Source organism: Leptopilina boulardi, unplaced genomic scaffold (assembly GCF_019393585.1).
Source record: "Leptopilina boulardi isolate dan_hultmark-lab unplaced genomic scaffold, ZJU_Lbou_2.1 LbouV2_317, whole genome shotgun sequence".
Taxonomy (NCBI): Eukaryota; Metazoa; Arthropoda; class Insecta; order Hymenoptera; family Figitidae; genus Leptopilina; species Leptopilina boulardi.
Window position 1 is genome coordinate 523,941 of NW_026137882.1, and position 25,406 is coordinate 549,346.

The 25,406-nt window shown below is 32.8% G+C and overlaps 1 protein-coding gene across 2 annotated transcripts in view; it reads left to right on the forward strand.

Moving 5' to 3' along the window:
- The window catches only part of LOC127284038 (LIM/homeobox protein Awh-like), an 83,379-nt gene that overhangs the window by 51,152 nt on the left and 6,821 nt on the right, over positions 1–25,406 (forward strand). For both annotated transcript variants that reach the window (XM_051309320.1, XM_051309319.1), the window contains exon 3: positions 8,155–8,609. In XM_051309320.1, coding sequence (XP_051165277.1) covers positions 8,155–8,609 — 455 coding nt within the window. The remainder of the gene's footprint in view (positions 1–8,154; positions 8,610–25,406) is intronic.

The following is a 25,406-nucleotide window of genomic DNA, read 5'->3' on the forward strand; positions in this document are numbered from 1 at the left end:
GTAAAACTTTCCGTTCTTACTGACGCCGAGCGAAGGAAATTACAACCAGGGCCCTCACGTGCCGACCTAGCAGCTAATGGGGCCTTTATGCAGTTGCACGGTACCATTAGACTATCCCCGCATCTCGGAGACTTAGCGTACCCTGGCAGTTTTGACGCCTGCGCCGATCTGATCCTCGGTCGAGCTTGGCTCAAAGAGCATCAAGTCCACCACGATCATCACACAGATTGCCTTTATTTAGGTATCAAAGATCGTCGCCGCATCTATGTAAACTCCATGCCAGCGGCAAATGCCCCTTCTGCAGATCCAGTAGAATTTGATCTGTCTACATCGATTCCCTCAGAATACGCCTCCAGTATTCGCAGCGTGCTCCAAACATACGAGTCACTTTTCCATAAAGGGGGACCCCTTCGGCAAACTCTCGCTATACAGCATGAGATCAAAATTTTGAACCCTCAACCTTTCCGTGAAGCCCCTCGTCGCTTCTCAAACGTTAAAAAACGTTTCATCGACAATCAACTGCAGGAGATGTTAGCAGATAATACTATAGAGCCTACCACGGTCGGCTTCAGTTCGATTACCGTTGAGTAAATAAACAAACTGTCGACGCCCCTCAGTTTTTGCCTCGAATCCACGAAATACTGAAGGACCTCGGTAAATCCTCTATTTTCAATACTCTGGATCTGAAAAGTAGTTATTGGCAGATTCCTTTGACTCCTGAATCCCGAAAATACACCGCCTTTTCAGCACCCGAGGGTGGTCAATACCAATTCAGGGTAATGTCGTTCGGTCTAAAAAAACGCGCCAGACACCTTCCAGAACCTCGTGAGACACGTCCTCTCCTCATACTGGGGAAAATTTTGTATCGCGTACTAGGACGACATTATTATCTTCTCGTCAACTTGAGAAGATCATCTTCTTCATCTGTCGTTGGTACTAGAGCGACTTCAAATCAACGGTCTCACGTGTTCCCCTTCCAAATGTCGTTTCGGTCAAAACAGTTTACCTTACCTGCGCCACACAGTTACCTCGGAAGGAAACCAAGCGCAGCCCCGTCATGTGGAAGCTATACAAAGTGCTTACCCACCTCGGAATCGGAAGAAGTTATCCTCTTTCATAGGCACATGTAATTGTTGATTGAATATATCCCAAATTATTCTATTCTAACCGCCCCGCTTACTAACTACTTTCGCCTAAGAAACCCTACAAGTGAACTTCTGAACACCAGGAAGCCTTCGAAGCTGTAAAAAGAGCTTTTCTGAACCCGGCTCCGCTGAGTCGACCCGATCCCAATCTGCCGTTTATTCTTTAAACTGATGCTAGCGCGTTAGGAATTGGAGCCGTACTTTACCAAGAAGACTACACCGGAAAAAGGCACATAATTTCCTACGCTAGTGCAAAATTCAGTCCAACGGAAGCTCGATACCATTGTAACGAACAGGAGTGTTTAGCCATCATATGGGCCATTAAAAAATACCGTCCTTATTTGGAAGACCGTCCGTTCACGATAAGGACCGACAGCAAAAATCTAACATAGCTCAATCAGATGAAAGCTTCGAAAGCCAAGTTAGCCCGGTGGCACATGCTATTGAGCGAGTACATTTTTGCCGTCGTACACGTTCCCGATAGAGAAAATAAACTTCCGAACGCTTTGTCCCGACAGCCTGATTCTCAAGAGACAGCTCCAGGAGAACCAGATATGGAAAAAATGTCTTTCCCCTCAACTCAGACTACCACTGTGTCCCCACCGCCGATCATCAACCCCTTAATCTCCAGATAAATGGGACAGTGGATAGATTTGCAACGATCCGGAGCAACTAATCCTCTAGAAGAAAAGTTTCTACAGAACAATCTCCTTGACGACAAAGATTTGTGGAGACTTTCTCCTAAGACGCAGAAATGGCAGTTACGAGTTCCTACTTCTATGATCCAGCGAGTGATCCGAGAGTATCACGATGCCGCGCTCGCCGGACACCCAGGAGCTGAAGAAACACTCCGGAGTATCCAAGAACACTATTTCTGGACCGGAATGAACAGAGACATTAAAAGGTACGTTATTCAATGCCATCTTTGCTTCTGTACCAAACCGCTTCACGGTCAACCTACGATCGGTCAACGTCCTCGGTCCGCTCGCACTGCTTGGGAAACCCTCGCCGTAGACTTAATGGGGCCCTATCCTCTCACCCCAAAGGGTCGCCGTTATATCCTCGTTATAACAGACCTTTTCACAAAGTGGGTAGAAGCGTTTCCACTCCGAAACTCAGATACCTTAACAATTACTAAGACCCTAGATGACGAAGTTTTCTCTCGATACGGGTACCCTCGTCGCATACTTAGTGACAATGGGCCACAATTTCGAAGTGGCGTATGGATAAACGCATGCGATAAATGGAAGTGTACATTGTGGATTACACCAACCTATCACCCTCGCGCTAATCCAACCGAACGCCGTAACCAAGAAATCAAAAAAAGGTTTACGACTAAGATTACACGAGGGAAATCAATGAATTTGGGATCAGCAGTTACCAAATTTATTGTTCACGTTACGCCGAAGAAGGAATGCAGCTACAGGGGCCACGCCTGGTTACTTGCTGTTTGGGCGAGAAATCAAACGCTCTGGAGAATTCGAAATACATCCTGCAAATCTACCAGACACTACAGCCGACCCTGTGGCTCCACGAGAAGAACAAGCCAGACTACACCAACAACAATATCAACAACGATACGCCGGCCCGCTTACACCACCGCGATACCAAGTGGGAGATATAGTCTACGCTACAAACCATAAACTGTCTAATGCAGCAGAGCGGTACAATGCTAACCTGGCGTTGGCCCGTACCTCCAGTCAGTCAGGAAAGGGACCAGGAAAATCCGGATGGGGTTCAACGATAAGATACCCCGCCTCCTGATCAGATCTTGCTACTCGACATGCAAGAAACCAACGTCCCGGCCGCCATCCTACCACCGCTCACGGATGCACCCGGACCAGCTCCTATCACCATGCCTGTTCACCACTCAAATAAGCGGAAACTGACAGATATCCGGTGGGGTATCCCCTACCATGAAGCTCGCAGCTGAACAAGCTTCGCTTTCTAATCAACTCTCGGCAGAGTTGGAGATTAACAACAGAACGGTTGAACGATTACCACCTTCACAATTAGAAATTGTGCAAACTAATATCCCTGGAGGGATGTCCTCATCGAAGCAGTATGTGGCTGAAGAAACTGTCTATATGCGCTGCAAGCAAAGAAATCTTTTCTTACCTAAATATATATTATTATTTTTTTTCTTTTCATTAAAAAAAAAATTATATGATAAATATACAACGGAAACTTCCCTTAAAAGGGGCCAATTGTTAAAAGATGCTCTATTCTAGAATAGAGCATTCATTTAAGGTCACCTTCCGACGTATTTTTAACACGTTTAAAAAAAAACTTATTTTATTTTCCTCATTTATGTATTAATTTATTTTTATTATGTTTTATTTGGATTTATGGTGACAGTTCGGGGTGTTTCTGTTTGCAAACACTATCTGAAAAGGAAGACGAGCACATAAACATCATAAACTGGAAAAATATACATTTCGAGAGCCCTAAGCCAATCATTGTTCCCAAACGTTGACGCCGACTATTTGAAACCCTCAAAACACGCTACTACGTAAAGAAGCCGTGCCTTATTTTTACTCTCACTGAACGAGAGGATTTCTCAACACCTGACACAATCCGCCCTATTCAGGGCGCTTTGAATTATTTTCGTTCTTGACACATCTGCCCTTTTCAGGGCATCTACGTAAGAATTTCTTTTGAAAGTGGTGCAATATCCTCTAGGGGACAGTGCCAGAACCTTGCTGAGGTTCGGCACCCGACACCTAGAGCGACTACCGGGACCTTGGAGCACGAATCCTGCTTGGGTTCTGCCCGACGTCACCGCCCTGACCAACACCACCACCAGTCACGGTGAGCTTCGTTTAGGTTCAACCTAAACTGCATGACCCTTCTCAGGTTTTTTTTTATATCAGTTCGGTGATGCCTCACAATCATTTTAAGACGAAAATTAAAATAATCGTTGAAGGGAAACTCAAATTATATTGATTTTAAAATTTTTTTTCTAGGTTATTGAAGATATTTTCATTAAAATACCGTTTGGTAAAATACTTATTACTTCAAAAGCTACAATTTAACATAAAAATAGATTATATATAATAATTAAACCATTTTGATACATAGAATTAAGAAAATGTTTAAAAATAGTCGAAAAAACTGAAATTTTTCTAATTTTTTAAACTTTACTCCTTTATTTAACGTTATTTCAATAAAGTCATGTAGAAGTAAATTAAAGTACATAAAATTTCCTGTACATTAAAAAAAACTCTTCTATCTATTACCGTTACAAAAATATGGTCATTTGAATTTTAAATTTAATTGATAAATAGTTAAAATTTAACATTAGGTCTAGATTATTTGGTAAAATTGTTTTCGCAGAACTTCATCTCAATTCCATAATATAATACGTATAAGAAGGTTTAATCTTGAACAGTTTCAAATTGAAAAAACTGATTTATCTCACTTACATCGAAAGTTACATTGGTTTAAAGAATGTCTATTTCTATAAGAGAGATTTGAGTAGTTTTTAAAAATCCGTTTATTTTGAAAAATGCAACATAATCATATTTAAAATATTTACTTTTTTAAAAAGTAAATATTTTCAAAAAAAGTAATTTTTCAAAATAAACGAATTTTTAAAAACTACTCAAATCTCTCTTATAGAAATAGACATTCTTTAAACCAATGTAACTTTCGATGTAAGTGAGATAAATCAGTTTTTTCAATTTGAAACTGTTCAAGATTAAACCTTCTTATACGTATTATAATATGGAATTGAGATGAAGTTCTGCGAAAACAATTTTACCAAATAATCTAGACCTAATGTTAAATTTTAACTATTTATCCATTAAATTTAAAATTCAAATGACCATATTTTTGTAACGGTAATAGATAGAAGAGTTTTTTTTTAATTTACAGGAAATTTTATGTACTTTAATTTACTTCTACATGACTTTATTGAAATAACGTTAAATAAAGGAGTAAAGTTTAAAAAATTAGAAAAATTTCAGTTTTTTCGACTATTTTTAAACATTTTCTTAATTCTATGTATCAAAATGGTTTAATTATTATATATAATCTATTTTTATGTTAAATTGTAGCTTTTGAAGCAATAAGTATTTTACCAAACGGTATTTTAATGAAAATATCTTCAATAACCTAGGAAAAAATTTAAAAATCAATATAATTTGAGTTTCCCTCCAACGATTATTTTAATTTTCGTCTTAAAATGATCGTGAGGCATCACCGAACTGATATAAAAAAAAACCTGAGAAGGGTCATGCAGTTTAGGTTGAACCTAAACGAAGCTCACCGTGCAGTACCTCGCACATGCCGGTGCCTGCTGCATGCGGCCAACGCCGCCGTCCAGGGAAAGCCGCACGTCATCGCACTTAACGTCGTTCGGCTCGGGAACGAAACACTGACCTACACTCCGCGCAATACTACGACCCGGGTCAGTCCTGCCCAGTGTCTCCTTCATCCCGTTTCTTTGTGGAGCTAGTGCGAGGGCACTCATCAACCCAGGATCCCCGCCGCCGGATCCTGCGACCGCCACGCGTTGAACTGTGCCTGCCCGTACCAGTTTTCTCAGCAGTACCACCGCCTGTCCGTACACCGATATCGGACCTAGAGGAAGTCTCTCGAGGCTCAACCGACGAAGACAAACGTGGATATATTCCGTCCACGACTAAGCTCCTTACGCCAGTGGGGACACCATCGCCCCAGACAATCTTCCTGGAGCTCTTCGGACCAACCCCTGTCAAGATTGGTTCTCGACCAGTCCACTCCAGGACCCAGCTGCTTCCCATTTATCCGGACACACTCTACATACCGGTCGGCGTCTCCCCAGAGGCTTTTGTGTTGGATCCCCTACCTAGTGTGGACCGAGCCGCACGCCGTCATTGCCGACGTTTGAATTTCGGACCATACTAAAATCAATTCACCGGCCCTTTTCAGGGCCACCACAAACATTAAACGAAGGTTAAACTTTCTTTATAAAACTGTCCCTAACCGAATTAAACAGTCCGTAAGCACAGTATCCCCTGTGTATAGCGGCCATCTTACGTTCTTCATCGGAGTGAGAGAGACACAACCATATTCAGTGTATCTCTCTTTCTATCAATAGAGGTTTCCCCATTCGTAGCACGGAGTAGCCCCTATGTGCGGCGGCCATCTTATCTTTCTCTCTCTAAAAACCTACGTTGTCCATTTCGCGGCATCCGTTTTATTTTGTCACCCGCCTTGAGTCAATTACTCCCCTTCTACATTGTAATCGGTATCAGATGTATAATGTATAATTCTTCTCGGATATAAAAGATTGAATAATCTAATATATAATTAGATTAAAATTCAACTTACCTACTTCAAATTCATTATTAAAGATATTATTTTTATTTTATTGACGTTTATATTTAAAACTATTTCATACGGCGTTGGTTTTTGATGCGCACGCAAATAGTAGGAAAAAGGCACCCGACACTTGTCAAGATTATAGGCGTGGAAAAAATCCGACACATGTCGCGACCCGACACTTACCGAAATTGTACTGTATAAGTAATGTGTTAATTTTGTAAAAAACCAGATTAAACGGTTTTAATAAAGATGATTATTTTATAAAATGACTGTGCAACCATGTTGAAATATATCTAAATTGCATTTATCTTAAATACTTACAAATTCAGTTTCTTGCTATATTGGATACTTTTCATGGAAACTTTTACTCTTTTTACATCCATTAGCCTTTCATTTCAAGTTTCAGAAAACAGTTTCTTTAATTTGCATTTGTCGATTCTTGTTTTTCCAGATTCTTCTATTAGTAATTGTAAATTCATTTCTTATTTTTATACATTACATAAAACTTACCTATGTCTAATCTTTGGCTTTAAAAATCATTGTTAAATATTGAAATTCCAAATAATATAGTAATGAAATATAATGACATAACAAAAAGTTTAAAATATTATTCCATACGAACATGAATTGCTGATGAATTATTCCCTTTTAGACCAGGAAATCTGCAAGTATCTACGATTACAGATAAGAAAAGGTATTGTGCATCTTTTTTTCCTGTCTCTTCTAATTTGTCAGCAACTAATCTCACTACTTTACAAAATTTAGCTCCTGGCAATTCCTTTTCCTTGAATAGTTCGGACATAATGTTTTCGTGAAATTCTCGGTTAAAATTATGTGGAACAATGTCCTCCATGTTAACCTATATTAACAGAATTTTAACACGAACAAATAATTATTAACTGCAGATAAATGTGTGCGAAACATTTTTTATTTGTTAGATTAATCATTTTACCAGTTTTCTTTTATATTTCTCCGAGAGATTGGCATACGCATCCGCTGCTATGTTTTTTCATCAAATATATACAATAAATGTTATTTTCTTATAATTTATATAATTAATATTTATATAATTATAATTTTCTTATAATAATATAGGGGAGATATATCTAGTTTGAGACAGTTAGATATTATTTAGTATATAACTAATAATACCATAGTGCCTATTGACATCTTTTTATTTGGTTAGTATCAAACTATATAAGACGAAAGCTGTAACTCGTGTTGTATGTGTTCGAGACAGAGCACATCAAAAATGTTTAAGTAAACAACAAGCTTCCAACGACCTTGCTATGTAAGCATTCCATGTCCATACATTTTAAGTTAAAAATAAATCTACTGACAGTTTACGATGTTATCTTACAATTCTTACATGAAATGCTTTTTGTAAACTCGATGTAATATACTGTGCTGTGTGGAAAGTTATAAGCCACTTCAATAACTTCGAACTTTAGACATGGACAGTTCAGGAATTTCACCTCATACATAGAATGAAGAAAGAACGATTATATAATATTTAAACTAAACTTGTTTTTGTACTGTTTATATCGTTTATCGTTTTTTAACTCTTTATAGACATCAAAAAAATCATTGATAGAAATTAATAAGCATTTGTCGCATGTTGTATATCTATAATATTAATGAAACCTATAATTAACAAACTCCATATTATCACAATGAATCTTGCTTTTCTTTTTAACAGAAACTTTGGAACCAAGTGTGCAAAATGCGGGAGAAATATGGGTGCCGGCGATTGGGTAAGAAGAGCAAGAGACAGAGTTTACCATTTAGCTTGCTTTGCCTGTGATGCTTGTTCACGTCAGTTATCTACGGGAGAACATTTTGCCATTCTGGACGCCCGATTACTTTGCAAAACTCATTACTTGGATGTAATAGAAGGCAATAACAGTAGTTCTTCGGAAGATTGTGATTCTGAGCATGGCGGTAAATATAATAAATCAAAAAGGGTTAGAACTACCTTTACAGAAGAACAACTGGCCATTCTTCAAGCCAACTTTCAACTTGATAGTAACCCTGATGGTCAGGATCTTGAGAGGATAGCAAATGTTACCGGATTAACAAAAAGAGTAACACAAGTTTGGTTTCAAAATTCAAGAGCAAGACAAAAGAAGCATAATGGAAAAGTTAAAACTTCAAGTAAGTATGTTTTTATATCTAATTAAATGAAAATTTAATATTAGGATAAAAGTAGTATATTGAATTGTAACAAAAACCTAGAGTAAGGGATATTTAATGTTTGCGAAAAGTAACCACATTTGTAAAGATGGTATATATGAAAATTCAATTGCACATGACCCACACAACAAAAGGATATCCCTGAGATATCTAAATTTCCATCCTGTGGAGTACCCATACGAGATGTGTTTAAATATAAAAATTTAATTATTGTAACGAATCATGAAAAAGATTCACAATTCAATTATCGTTAAGCGTGTTAGCACTTTTGGGCTTTGTCTGCCATCTTTAGACAGCATTCACAGGTTTGTTTCATTCATGCATTATTTTGGGGATATCTCGCGCGGGATATCCATGAGATAACCTAGGAATTTTTTCGTCAACTAAATGAAGTTCGTGTAACTGTTCGACCCAGTCACGCTGATTGCCGTTAGTAAGGGGGAGTTTTAGGCCCCTTTTTACTTTTTGATTCCGTCATTTTGTTGGATTAGTTTGTGGATGACATTAAGGGGTAGTCCAGAGGTTGCAGTCTTATCATTATCCGAGAAGGACATATACATGATTACGGAACTGAGAACTGTTGTCAGTGAGTAACTTCCGAGCTTATCTGAAGCGGAAGAATAATTTGGTTTCTAGAAGTTTAATAATGATGGGAGCATCAGAATTTCGAAGTAAAAAGTAGAAGTATAATGAAAAATTTAAAAAAGTCATAAACGTTTAATAATGGTGGGAGCATCAGAGTTTCAAAGTAAAAATAAAATAAAAATTTTAAAAAAATCATACACGTTTCATTAGTACTTTTTACCATAGAATCAAATGACGTTGTTAGTAGTTAAAAAAAACATCAATTTTTTTAACATGTTTGTGTTGGAAATACAACGATATTTAGCAAATGTCAGAGTGTTAGGTTAAATTTAGGTGGAAAGGGAAATTCGGGTACTTTAGGTACCTGAGTGCAGTTCCGGCCTTCCGGGTCTCGTCAGTCGTACTATTATAGTTATGCGGTATGCACTAAAGTCTCGTACGTCTCAACTCAAGTTTAAAAGTCTAAAGTCACAAAGTCTAATTTTAAAGTGTATGTTTTTAATCTTAATTGTTCAATAAAGTGTTAATTTACTTAATTAATTTCCTGTCCTGTTTCATATCTCATACGTGTTATTTTTCCAATTCAAATATAAATTCAACAGTTTGTAACAATTTACTCAACCCTTAAACTTTACTTTTCTTTCTGAAATGAAATTCCATTCTTCTTTCGCAGTAAATGAATTACTTTTAAGAATTTTTATACCACACATGCTCGAAAACCTCGTTTAATTGATAGGGTGAAGTGTTGTTTTTTTATAATTTATTTATGCCTGAAAATATACAGAAAATTTTGCAAAAAGAGCCAGAATGGACCTGATGAGTTACATAAGTTTAAATGAATTTTTAAAAATTTGTTGCAAGCTCCAGCCGCCCTACGCTACACAGTGTGACAATTAATACAAAGCCTACAGATTTCAACCGATTTTGGTCTTATTTTAAAGATGATATAATTCTGTATAACGACTTTGATTTTGTTTTTTGAAAAAAATTAAATTGTTTAAACAATTTTTAAATTTTTTTTAATGATTTCTATTCCTTATTACAAAATTAATGACATATTCGGAGAACTGTGCAATATTATTAGTCAAGGAAAAAGACTTATACTTACTTTATTTAATTTTTACTCATACCATTGTTTAAACAACCCTTAATTAACAAGTAGATAGTACCGCTGCTTTTACATGTATCAGATTTAATTTTGCTTTAAGTTTTTTTAAAGACAATGTATTTTTATAATATTTAACAAAAGCAATAAATAATAAAATAATTTTTATATTTATAAAAATTATAATTATAATTATTATTTAGTGAGGATGGTAATTTTGTTTTTGAATTTTAATATTGTAGTTAAGATGGTAAATAGGTGTCTCCTATTAAGTATTTCATTAACCTAATCATGTCTGATAAGGTAGAAATTTAATTGACCAACACTCAAATTTTTATGTACAAAATTCGTACAAATATTTTTCGTACATGGTTTCTGAAAAAAGTGGGTCGTTTCTCGCTGCTGGGGTATGATCCCAGAACCTTTTTAATGCCGGTAAGATGCTCTACCAATTGAGATACAGAGAGACCCGATGCCACTCAATTCAGAAACCACGCACACGATCACGCATAAACTAATTATTTTTAATAGAAGATTATAATAATAGAAATTATCTTAGACGGCATTCGCATTTACATCATTATGGATTTTTGCTTTGACAAAACCGTTTGATTCATCCATAACATTATATAGTATCCTAAGCTAGTATACGGAATCGAGGAAGGTTATGACAACCCCCCTTAGGCAAAAAATTTACATTACAAAAAAGAATGGTCGCTTCATTATGGTCAACGAATATCGCGCCTAAGGATGACCCCCCCACTTTTTGGGAAACTTTCTGTATCCGCCACTGCAGTTAAGATAAGATGCAATTGTATATACCCGATTAGTAAAAGTAAAATTTAATTCTGTGCATTATACAAAATTCGTGCGCGTTTAGTCACAAAAACTGTCCCTACTTGTTTAAATTATCCGATATTAAGTTTTTTTGATATTGGATCTTAAAGAACAATGTTTAAGCTTTTATTTAATCCTATGGAGAACAATTTATTTTGTCGATATTTTGTTTTTCAGCTGTGCCAAAAACTCGTCTTTTTACCATCTTCTTAAGTTCTTAAGTTCTTAATATTAACGTTGAAAAGTCGTGTGCATGGTTTCCGAATTGAGTGGAATCGGGTCTCTCTGTAGCTCAATTGGTAGAGCATCTTACCGGCAATAATAAGGTTCTGGGATCATTCCCCAGCAGCGAGAAACGACCCACTTTTTCAGAATCCATGTAAGAAAAATATTTGTACGAGTTTCGTACATAAAAATTTGACTGTTGGTCACATAGAGATATAAGAATAGAGTGCGCAAGAGGCTCGAAAAAACGACAGATTATTATATGCGTTGGACAGAAAGAGACAGATTCGATTTGTAGGCCCCTTTCCCATCCTTGTTTCACTGATGTTTCAGAGTTAGTAAGACAAGAAGGAAGGCAGGGCTCACTAGTTGCATCTGTCTTCTTCTATTGGTTTGTCGCAGCGTAACATGGAAATTGTACAGGCTTGCGCACTCTATTCTTATATCTCTATGCGGTTAGTCAATTAAATTTCTACCTTATCATATCTGATTAGGTTAATGAAATACTTAATAGGAGACACCTATTTACCATCTTAACTACAATAATTATTATTATAATTTTTCCCCGTATATAAAAAAAATTTACAATGTCTGATAGCAATAATTTTGTAAATTTGTTAACTAACATTAGTTTCAATATTGCTAGTATTTACATTAAATAAAAGTATGAAAAAAATAATTAAAAAATAAAGAAAAGAGCTGTAAAGAGACTGCTTAAAAATAACAAAAAAATATTTTGTTTATATAAAATTGTTATTATAAATATAAAAATTATTTAATTAATTATTGATTTTGTTAAATATTATAAAAATACATTGTCTTTAAAAAAATTTAAAGCAAAACCAAATCTTAAACATGTTAAAGCAGCGGTACTATCTATTTGTTAATTAAGGGTTGTTTAAACAATGCTATGTGTAAAAATTAATTAAAGTATTAGTCGTTTAATGTGACTAATAATATTGCACAGTTCTCTCAATATTTCATTAATTTTGTAATAAGAAACTGAAATCATTAAAATTGATTATAAAGGCGTTCATCAAAAGCGTTATGCAGAATTATATCATCTTTAAAAAAAGACCAAGAACGTCAAAAGCGGTTAAAAGTAGGCCCTATGTTAACTGTCCCACTGTGCATTGTGTAGCGTAGCGCGTGTGGAGCTTGCAAACAATTTTTAAAAATTTATTTAAACTTATTTAACTCATCAGGCCCATTCCGGCTCTTTTTGCAAAATCTTCTCTATATTTTCAGGCATGAATGAATCAAAAAAACAAAATTTAATTGGGGCCAAATTAAAAAAAAATAATTTGTTTATACAAAGTTAATTTTTTTTACTAAAAGTTAAAAAAAAATGTTTCTTGAATTTCTTAAAAGTTGAAGAAAAAACAAAACTTTCATTCTGTAGCAAGATTTTGCCAAATTTAATATTTTTAGAGATATTATCCATTAAAGAAAGGTCTACTTTCGCAAAGCCAAAATTTCGAGAATTCATAAATAAAAAAATTTGTCCGATTTTTCAAAAATAAAAAATACGTATTTCATGTTTTTCTACAAAGAATATAAACAAATATATTTAGACGAATTTAAAGGGTCATATGTAAATTTCACGTGGAATCGGCCAAGGAAGAAATTATCTATTAAAGTAAATATTTTATTACAAAAAAGAGTACATAATTGTAATGAATATATCTTCTTTAAATTAGTTTAATTTACAGTTAATAGTATTTATTAAAAAACCAAACGACTTAGAAATAAAAATGTTATTCTAAAAAAAACACTTGATTTAAATCAATAAATTACTAATTAATGAAAGAAACATTTTTTTTCGCAGAAAAATGTGGTATCCATCATTATTCGCTCTTAGATGTATATATCTTTAGTATCATAAAGTAAAAAACATAACAAATATGTAAAGATTTTAAAGTTTTAAGGTAAATCTCAAGTTAGGGGGGGGGGGTAGCAAAAATCGCACCTCAGGGTAGGAAGGTGTCTAAATTTAAGGAAAATTTGCTCACGTAATTAATGGACGCTCTCTTACCAGAATTGAAACATTTTTGTCCAAAATTTTTGGAACACATTAAAAAATTAAACATAAATTTTGTCTGTTTTTATTTTATTTATTTTCATTTATTTATTTTTTATTATGGAGAAAATTATTTTCATTGTAAAAAATATCGATACTTACTTATGAAAAGTTATTCCACTGCCTTTACACGAACTACAGTAGGAACACAATAAAACCATTATTTGTTTACAAATAAATATATAAAAACACTTGACTTAAAACCCACGATTGATCGAGATGAATGATCACAGTGAATACACTGATTCACTGTCACTAACCACCTGACTTACACGGAAAAATTATGTACTTATACTACAATCCAATATGGCCAGTTCCTCTAATGGCATTATTTATCCAAAGGCATATCGTCACCTTAATCAGCAAACCTCGTAACTCCACTTTTTGTCAAAATTCACTTATTTGAATTCTTTATAAATAAAGAAATCTAAATTTCAAAGGAAATAACTTTTATGCAATAAATGTAATCTAAAAATTCTGCCCAGCAAACCTTGTAACTCCACGGCGAAAAATTTGAAATAGCAAACCTCGTAACTCCATCTATGATTATTCAAGATGACAGAAGTCGTCAACAATGAGCAAATTAATGTCAGTGGCAAAAGTTAGAAACCTGTGTTTTTTAGTTTTTAATGAAACAATTACATCTGTTTGGATACAATGGTAAATTTCAGTCAGTATTTTAGTTTCATTATGTCAATAAAATAATAGAAATACGGAAGTATAAAATCATGAGAAATTCGATGTATTTTGTATGTGTTATTGGGTATGTTTACATTTTGGAACTAACAACATTTACATGTTTAAACTTATAAAATTAAATGTTTTCTTCTGTAAATTTGCAATATATAATATATAATGTACTCCTCTTAATAAAATATAGCAACAATTTTATAGGTTATGATGTAAAAAAGAAACACATAATTTACATACCATTTTTATAATGATTACTTTGAATTTATAAGATATTTTATGAATTTCGTAAATTTACAGAATTTATTATTTCATTTTTTTGCAGTTTTGGAATATAAGACTGAGAAGAACATTTTTTTTTATAAAAGTAACAATTTTTTTAGACAATAATTGATTTTATTAAATGAAAAACCTATGGTGTCAAAAAGTATTCGGTATGTGTTTTTATATTAAATCTAATCTAATCTAATTGTCATTAAGACTGAATTACATACAACGTACAACATTGTGCCTTTTTGTTATATTAACTTGAATTTAAATAAATAATTATTTATAATCATCTGACTAAAGTTTCTATTTTTTTAATTCATTGATTTTATAATTATAACAAATTTGTGGCTCTCCCTTAAAGTTTAAGAACTACAATTTTTAGGTTTGTATTACTAAAGTAACAGTTATTGATAGTAGTAAATAAAATTATAATTAAAATTTTTAATTATTTCAAAAATTGACAAATTTAAATATAAAATAATATATATTTAGTGTTATACACACAGAAAAATGTCCGGTTATACTAGTTCAAATTTATATTCGTGCAAAATACAAACCTCGTAACTCCTGAAAGTTTAAATTTGTAAGAAGTACTAACCTCGTAACTCCATCATTAAAATAATAGTTGTAAAAAGAACAAAATTACAGATTTTCATATTAATTTGAATAAGGAGTCCTTTAACATCTAATGAAACTTATTATTTTGCGTAAATATGAAATTTAATGTTTCTAAACAGTTTTTTTGCTCTCCTGTAAAGTTGCATTAAATGGAGTTACGAGGTTTGCTGATTAAGGTGACGATATGGAGATCAAGGGGTCGATTACGTAACTTTCCCACTTCCCACATCCCATCTTTCACATCCCACTTCCCATATTTCACACCCTACTTCCCACTTCCCACATCCCACTTCCCATCTTTCACATCCCACTTCCCATATTTCACACCCCAGTTCCTACTTCCCACATCCCATATTTCACATCTCACTTCTCACTTCCCATATTTCATATCCCACTTCCCATCTTTCACATACCACATCCCACTTCCCATATTTCACATTCCACATCTCACTTCCCACATTTGTGGTATGTGAAAGATGCGTAGTGAGATGTGAGAAGTGGGATGTAAAATGTGGAAAGTGGCATGTGATTTATGGCAAGTGGGATATGGGAAGTGGGATGTGAAATATGGGAAGTGAGATGTGGGATGTGAAATGTGGGAAGTGAGATGTAGGAAGTGCGATGTGAGAAGTTGGATGTGGGAAGTGGTATGTAAAATGTGGGAAGTGAGATGTAGGAAGTGAGATGTTGGATGTGGGAAGTGGTATGTAAAATGTGGGAAGTGGGATGTAAAATGTAGGAAGTGAGATGTAGGATATGGGAAGTGGGATGTAAAATGTGGGAAGTGAGATGTGGGAAAGTTACGTAATCGACCCCCAGTGAAATTTTACCATACATTATTTTAGATTATGCCAGGAGTCAAAAACATTAGTACCAAAAGTAGGAAAATTGCATAATTTTTTCTTGAAATCATTTCGGTGTTATAAATGCTAAAAAATTTTTTAATATACATTCATACGCAGAATTTTATCAGCTTCCCAACCATCTAAGTTACAAGTTTCTACCTTTTTCTAACCAAAAAATCTTGCTTTAAAGTCAGCATCAAATTTTTACTCCTTGCAAAACAGGCGTACCGACAATTTCCGAGAGTACTGTATATTCTTTTTTGTTCTATAATATAATCCAGAAAGAAAATCGTGGGTGTTTTCATTTTTGATAATAATTAATTTATGCTCACCGTGTACCTACATTTAATTAATATTATTTTCTGTCATTTAGGTATCTTACATTAACCGCATAAACTAATTATTTTTCATAGAAGATTATAATAATAAAAATTATCTTAGATGGCATTCGTATTTACATCATTATTGATTTTTGCTTTGACAAAACCGTTCGATTCATCCATAACATTATATACTATCCTAAGCTAGTATACGGAATCGAGGAAGGTTATGACAACCCCCTTAGGCAAAAAATTTACATTACAAAAAAGAATGGTCGACGAATATCGCGCCTATGGATGACCCCCCCACCTTTTAGGAAACTTTCTGTATCCGCCACTGCAGTTAAGATAAGATGCAATTGTATATACCCGATTAGGAAAAGTAAAATTTAATTCTGTGCATTATACAAAATTCGTGCGCGTGTAGTCACAAAAACTGTCCCTACTTGTTTAAATTATCCGATATTAAGTTTTTTGATATTGGATCTTAAAGAACAATGTTTAAGCTTTTATTTAATCCTATGGAGAACAATTTATTTTGTCGATATTTTGTTTTTCAGCTGTGCCAAAAACTCGTCTTTTTACCATCTTAACTACAATATTAAAATTCAAAAACAAAATTACCATCCTTACTAGATATTATAAATAAATAAAGTTTAAAGTGTATGATGTTCGCATAAGTGTGTTTGACATGCTGCAATGGCTTATCTTAACGAATTTAACGTCCCATAATTTGCCATCAATATTTTAACACGGAATTATATTACTTTACAATGCCAGAGGATGACACATTGACCTGCAAAGAGAAAGCAAAAGATTAGTCAAAGGTTAATACACTACCGTCCGAAATTGTGCGAACTCTGCTTTTTCAACAACTGTAAAACTGTTCAAATCTTCAAAAATATTAAAACTAAAATTTTTTCCTCTTTATTTTATTAAAGTTAATAAAATTCTGAAAGAAATGACACCTTGACAAAGATAATATGTTAATTTTTCAATTAGATATCTAAGAAAAACCCAATTTTCAATGTTTTTACTATTTTTTTTATTTCTCTGGCAAAAATTAATATTTTTAAACGTTCTTAGGCTCATTGAAATCGTATTTTGTTATGCAATTCAAATTATATAAAGCAATTCATGTACATAATCTTTACTTGATTTTTAAACATTATATTTTATTGTAGAATTAAATTTAAATTTTTTGACATTTTATGAGCCAACTTTGACGGTTTGCATACGCTAGGGAAGAATGTGTACATGAATTGTTTTATATAATTTGAATTGCATTACAAAATACGACTTCAATGAGCCTAAGAACGTTTAAAAATATTAATTTTTGCCAGAGAAATAAAAAAAATAGTAAAAACATTGAAAATTGGGTTTTTCTTAGATATCTAATTGAAAAATTAACATATTATCTTTGTCAAGGTGTCATTTCTTTCAGAATTTTATTAACTTTAATAAAATAAAGAGGAAAAAATTTTATTTTTAATATTTTTGAAGATTTGAACAGTTTTATAGTTGTTGAAAAAGCAGAGTTCGCACAATTTCGGACGGTAGTGTAATTAATTAAATTTGAAATTAATATTCTTTTAAATTCTGGAGACCAAGGTTGTCCTGACGAGCATATCAGGATTCTCTGCTAACTCATCCCCGTATACCTGCCCGGCGAGGAAATTTTGTCATGGCATGTTCCCCCACTCTGTGGCTCAGACCAGTGCGGGTTACCCCTCCGTTGACTCTACTACTGACAAAAATTTGAAATTTAAAAAAAAACATTTTCCCATCACACTTTCCCTAGGCTTTGGAGTGGCAGCATTATTATTATTAACACCAACATTACCATTATTATTATTATTAAAACGTACATTACCATTATTATTATTATTTTTAACACCAACATTACCACTATTATTATTATTATTATTATTATTATTATTATTATCAACAACACGATTCCCATGATTATGAATCAAAGATTGAAAACTTAAAATATGATAAGGAGACATTCCTGTTGTTCTGACAAATGCAGTGCATTTGGAAGTTCCACACCTCCACCCCGTTCCCCGGAAGCTACAATTATTTGTTTAACAAATTTAATACCATATACCATCAATAACACTGGTTGACAAAATTTGGGATTTTTTTCCTACAAGAATAAACGACGGTAATTCTTATAGGATTTTTGCCGCAGATCACAAATCTGCAAGTGCAAGGACAAAGTGTCAAAAATCGCATTTGTGGCACTTTTGAAGCACTAAAAAAAAAGATCTCGTCGTAATAAACAGCTCAAATATGGCTTAAATGAAAGTTCCAATCCTCTAATTTAACCTGTAAAAGCAAAAAATTATGTAGCTGTAACTCAAAATTGTGGAGAACAATTTTTTACCGCGTGTGCGCCAAGCTTATATTGTTCCCACTATGATAAGAAACAAACTGCCAAAAAAGTCGCCAAGGACACAAAATCGATTTTAAATTCGCTTGAAAATCGTTACTCGGGGGTTTTTAGGATCGCTGATGACGAATCTGATGTTAGTTTTTTAAAATAAAATATGGCGGACGACTTTTTGAAAAATTGATTCGATTCGCTTAAAAAATATTACTTGGGGGTTTTTGAGGAGCTGATTACGAATCTGATGTTAGTTTTTTAAAATTCAATATTACGGATGCAATATAGCGGATGACTTTTTGAAAAATCTATCAAATTTGCCTGAAATTTTTCACTCTGGGGTTTTCGAGGTCACTGATTACGAATCCGTTGATAATTTTGGATGAACCTTCTTTTCAGTAGTACAATTATACAAAAACTTATTTCGATATAGATGTGACGTATTGTTTATTTTGCACGATCAAAGACTTTAATTTTACTTCTTTTACATTTTTAAGGAGTTCAAGTGGTGAGCTCTCTGTCAGATTGCTTTTAATTTTTTTATTGATGAAAAAAGCGGATGGTAAAGAGGAAGCCTAAAGCTATCATTTGTTTTAATTTTCACACCGTATTAATTCGCTTGATCGTTTTTTTCAGTTCTACTTTTCTTGTGACATTTAAAAGTCTCGCAGTTATAAAAAACAAAAGTTATAACGCGTGTTTACATATTTTTAAAACTTTATTTAATTCAATGTCGTTATAATATTTTCTGTATAGTTAAAGTTGTTCTTTTCATTGTTTGTTCGTATTTCCTTCTATTATTTATAAGTTTGCATCGAGTAAAAATGTCTAGCAAATGCCTTAACCATCCAGACACATTTTGTTATGTGTATGGACAATTTATTTTGAAATTACAAAGACGAAAATTCACACCCTTTGTGAAAAAATGTTACCAAGAATGATTTAGCTTTTCTGTTGAACATCAGGATAAGGCTTGTGCAACACATATTTGTTGCGTGACATGCGTCAATAATTGTAGTGTGTGGAAAAAGAAAAGACGACTTATGTCTTTTACAAAATCCATGTTTTGGAAAGAGACAAAGGGTCATTCAGAATGTTACTTTTGTTTCATAAAAATTAAAGAATTTACAACTAAATCTAAACATGCCACAAAATATCCAGAAACATCATCCGCTGAAATGCCTGTGCCTCGTAGTAAGAAGTTAATTGAAGTGCTTTTTATTGAAGAGATAGCGGCATAAGCATGCAAAATCGGCTTTTGCCTCAAAAAAGTCGAAACTTATACCAAATGTTGGTACCAATGAGACAAGACACTTCACCAAATTTTAATAAAAAATATTCATATTTATGGGAGTTATGGAGGGGGAAAGCAAAATCAAAAAATGCGTTTTTCTCAAAAACGTCTTAACCGATTTCAATAAAAAAAATTATGAGTTATGTAGACTTGTGAGAGAAATTAAAAAAAAAATTTCAAAAATTGTTGACCGGAAAAACCCGGAAAAAAAATTTTTGAAAATTTTTTTTAGGGGTGTTATTTTAGAGGTACCACTTTGAAATTTTAACCAAAATTACTTCATAGTGTCTACTTTAAAATATATTTTTTAAAGATTTTTTAATTCTGGGGAACATGTTGAAAAAAAATAAAAATCGCGGGCATTCGTGTTTTTCGAGCATAATAGCAGTGCCGCTTATGAAAGGAGTCATTTTCTGCTTCGTATTACTTCGTTCAATTTTTAAACAGAGAAAAAAAAGATTTCAAAAATTTTTGCCGTAACAACCCGGAAATTTTTTTTGAATTTTTAAAAAAAATTTGGGGGCGTTATTTTAAAGGTACTACTTTGAAAGTTTTACAAAAATTTTTTCTAAGTGTTAACTTTATCATATATTTTTTATTATGGTGAAACTTGTATAAGAGAAATTTAAATTTTCAGTAAAACCCACGTACATCAAATTTGAAAGTGTTAAAGTTATAATTTAACAGTGATTGCATTTGAACGATCCACGGTTAAATATTTTAATGGAGCCCTCTGGTGCTCATTTTTGAGTTTAACTTTTCGTGGACGAGCGACGCCGTCTCACTTTTGCTATCGACGCTGTCGAGTAATATTGTATCCATTGTAAAATACGCATTTTGATTCTTTTAATATACGTCTTATTATTTCATAACAATCGTGTCGTTTTTGTGTTTCCCTACGTCCTGCTCAACAGAAAGGTCTAGAAAAAATATCGAATATATACGGAAATTCGATATATCTGGGTCAAAAACTTAGATATAATGATCCAAGGAACCGAAAAAAAATTTAATATAAGCGAAAATTCGATTAATGCGGGTTCTATATACAGAGGTTTTACTGTATATATTTGAGGAGCAAATTTTCAAAACTTGATAAATCCATTTTTCAAAAAAGTGGAGATAACCATAAATTTAATATTTTAAGGACCTCACAAATCGATCTGTCACTGTTAAATTTAAGGAAAAAAATTTATTAATTACAAATTTTTAATTTAAAAACTTATTGACATAACCAAGATGATTTACAATTTGTATGTTTTATATTAGAAAAAATTACCAAAACCTGTAAATCACTCCATTATGACAAAATTCAATTAGAAACATAACGTCTTGAATATAAAAACAATGTTATAGAAATATATTATTATAAATTTTTTATTTTAAAATTAACTCTAGTGGTTATGTGTGGAAAGTCATTTGTTTGAATTTCTCGAAATAAGAAAATATGGATTTATCAGGTTTTAAAAACTTGCTCCTCATTTCAATAAACAGGACAAGCCGTTTTGTACAATATACATATACTCTTACAATCTAATATAGTTATTGAAATAACAATACATCATAAAAAAGAAAAAAAAATTCCTAAAAAAGAAAATTGTTTTTGATAATTGAAAAAAATTTCTAAAAAGAAAAATTGTTTGCTTAGCGTCACCCCAGCACAAGATTAGGTCTTTTTAATGAAACCAAGTCATTTTATGTTTAAAACATTTCTTGTAGTGTTGTCTCTAAAAAATATTCCTAAATTCAAATAACTTTCATTCAGTCTTTACTATAGATCAAGATGTCTGAATTGCCACACGTACATTTAAAATATGCTAGTTGTAACTGCTCTTTAAAGAATAGTAGTCGTAGGAAAAAATTAGTTGCAAATCCAGAAGAAGCAAATTCTTTTTCAAACTGTTTAAATAAGACTATATTAGTCAATGATACTTTATGTAATAAATGTCGCCTTTTTTTATAAATTAAAATCGTCTACAGCACATTCTACATCAGATAATACAGAAAACTTTTTAGTTGCATCATCATCGGATCCACCATTCGAAATTAATATAAAATCCAAAAAAGACGATTCTCATGATGAATACATTGAAATTCCTTTTCAAAGAACTGTCTCTACACATGCATATTGCTGCATTTGTACAGCGTCAAAAAATCTTATTGTGATTCCAAAAATAGCTCGTATGCAGTCATACATCAAAAAGAAAATCTACATTCCCGTTAGCAATCGATGTTGTGAGAGTCATATAATTAAGAATAGATTTTTTGATGAAGACCTTAGTCTTTTAAAAGTACTCTCTAATACATCAAGTCTTACTATAGCAGAGTTATCCAGTCTTATGGAAACTCTCACTGTTAACTGCGATTCCAGCCTATAGCATCAAATAGGTGAAGCTACCATGTCAGAAAAACAGCTCAAAGTATTTACAGGATTAACATGGGATAATATTAACCAGTTAAAGGACATAATGATTTCATTAAGAAACCGCCAATCTCGTTCTATTGATCAAGCATTAATTGTTTTTCTTTTTAAAATGCGTACGGGTAATTCAAACAGAGTAATAAGCTCTATCTTTCAACTTGAAAATGAACAATCAGTTTCAGAGTATTGCTCAAGTATTATTAATTCTTTCGAAAAAGACATTTTACCAATTCATTTTGGTATACAAGCTGTAGATAGAGATGATCTTATTGAAAATTATACTACCAAAATGATAAAGAAACTGATGTTGATAAAAACCTGTGTTTGATTTGTGATAGTACCTATGCAAGGCATCAAAAAAGTACAAATTCGGAGTACTAAAGAAAATCCTTCTCTGGTCAAAAGAAAGTACCTCTCTGTAAACCCTTTACGATCTCGACAACTGATGGGTTTGTTGTTGACATGGTTGGGCCTTTCCCTGCAAATCAAAATGATGCAACAATTTTAAATATTATCGTGGAAGATCCAAATGGCTTATCAAAATTTCTGAAAGAATGTGATGTTTTCATACTTGATCGTGGTTTCCGAGATATAAAGGGTTATTTGGAAGAGAAAAAATTCAAAGTTTTGATGCCGGCTCTAAAGGGAAAGCGAAAGCAATTGACGACAAAGGAAGGTAATGAATCGCGCTTTGTAACTAAAGTTCGATGGCCAGTGGAATCCGTTCACGGTGCAATAAAACAAAAGTTTCATCTTCTGGACCACAAAATTGATAATAAGCTATTACCAAAAATTGAAGTATATTTTAGAATTGCTTCTTACTTGAACAATACTTTTGGAAAAAGATTCGAATCTGATGCTGAAACTTTTGATGACATTGTGAATAGAATGTTTGCTCAAAAAGACACTGAAAATGCTTTAGCCGTTGAAGCTGAAGAAAAAGGATGGTTTCGTCGAAAACTTCCCTTTCAAAGCATAACGGCTAATGATTTATTAGACTTTCCAGAAATGACGGAAAATGATCTGAAAGTATTTTTCATTGAGTAACACATTACGCATGTGAATGTGCTAATGGCAGAACAACAGTTTGGTGCTGTTCTCACATTGCCGCGATTATTTATTATTTGTCACATGTCAGATATTTGGCCAAAATTATTAAACCAGCAGAAATTCTTAATAATTTATTTCTGAAAAATAACATTATTCCTGTGATTAATAGTGACAGTGAAGAAGATTGAAAAAAACCATCTAGATTACATGTTCATAAAAATAATTTATTTTAACAAAGCTAATTTTTTAAAAACATTTAAAAACATAAAAATTACAAAAAAAATATAAGGAGTTTAAAATCGTACTGCAACCTCCACGTGGTGAACTCTGGAAACAATATAAATTTTTTTAAAAAAAATTTCAGGGTATTTAACGGGCAAAAATTTTTGAAATCTTTTTTGTCTCTGTTTAAAAATTGAACGAAGTGATACGAAGCAGAAAATGACTCTTTTTCATAAGCGGCACTGCTATTATGCTCGAAAAAGACGAATGCCCTAGATTTTTATTTTTTTTTAACATGTTCCCCAGAATTAAAAAATCTTTAAAAAATATATTTTAAAGTAGACACTATGAAGTAATTTTGGTTAAAATTTCAAAGTGGTACCTCTTAAATAACACCCCTAAAAAAATTTTTCAAACATTTTTTTTCCGGGTTTTTCCGGGCAACAATTTTAAAATTTTTTTTTTAAATTTCTCTCACAAGTCTACATAACTCATAATTTTTTTTATTGAAATCGGTTAAGACGTTTTTGAGAAAAACGCATTTTTTGATTTTGCTTTCCCCCTCCATAACTCCCATAAAAATGAATATTTTTTATTAAAATTTGGTGAAATGTCTTGTCTCATTGGTACCAACATTTGGTATAAGTTTCGACTTTTTTGAGGCAAAGGCCGATTTTGCATGCTTATGCCGCTATACCCTTTGTAGCGACTTGAAAGTCATTGCTCTATTGCTTAGATTGCAGTTAGGCTTTACAAAATATTATAAGGACATTGAATTAAATAAAGTTTTAAAAATATGTAAACACGCGTTATAACTTTTGTTTCTTATAACTGCGAGACTTTTAAATGTCACAAGAAAAGTAGAACTGAAAAGAAAAAACGACCAAGCGAATTAATACGGTGTGAAAATTAAAACAAACGATAGCTTTAGGCTTCCTCTTTACCGTCCGCTTTTTTCATCAATAAAAAAAATTAGAAGCAATCTGACAGAGAGCTCACCAATTGAACTCCTTAAAAATGTAAAAGAAGTAAAATTAAAGTCTTTGATCGTGCAAAATAAAAAATACGTTACATCTATAACAAAATAAGTTTTTGTATAATTGTACTACTGAAAAGAAGGTTTATCCAATTGAGTAAAAAATAAAACATTTAAATTATATATTAAATAACTCCTTTCAAACAAAATGTGAAGTTTTTTAAATTCCTTAGCCATATTGAAACCGATATATTGGATTTTCAAAAATTATCAACGGATTCATAATTAGTAACCTCGAAAACCCCAGAGTGAAAAATTTCAGGCAAATTTGATAGATTTTTCAAAAAGTCATCCGCTATATTGGATTCGCAATATTGAATTTAAAAAAACTAACAGCAGATTCGTAATCAGCTGCCTCAAAAACTCCCAAGTAAAATTTTTTTAACGAATCGAATCAATTTTTCAAAAAGTTGTCCGCCATATTTTATTTTAAAAAACTAACATCAGATTTGTCATCAGCGATCCTAAACACCCCCGAGTAACGATTTTCAAGCGAATTTAAAATCGATTTGTGTCCTTGGCGACTTTTTATGGCAGTTTGTTTCATAGCATAGTGGGAACAATATATGCTTGGCGCACAGGCGGTAAAAAATTGTTCACCACAATTTTGAGTTAGAGCTACATAATTTTTTGCTTTTAGAGATTAAATTTGAAGATTCGAACTTTCATTTAAGCCATATTTGAGCTGTTTATTACGTCGCGATCTTTTTTTATAGTGCTTCAAAACTGCTAAAAATGCGATTTTTGACCCCATTTTTCTTAAAATTGAGACG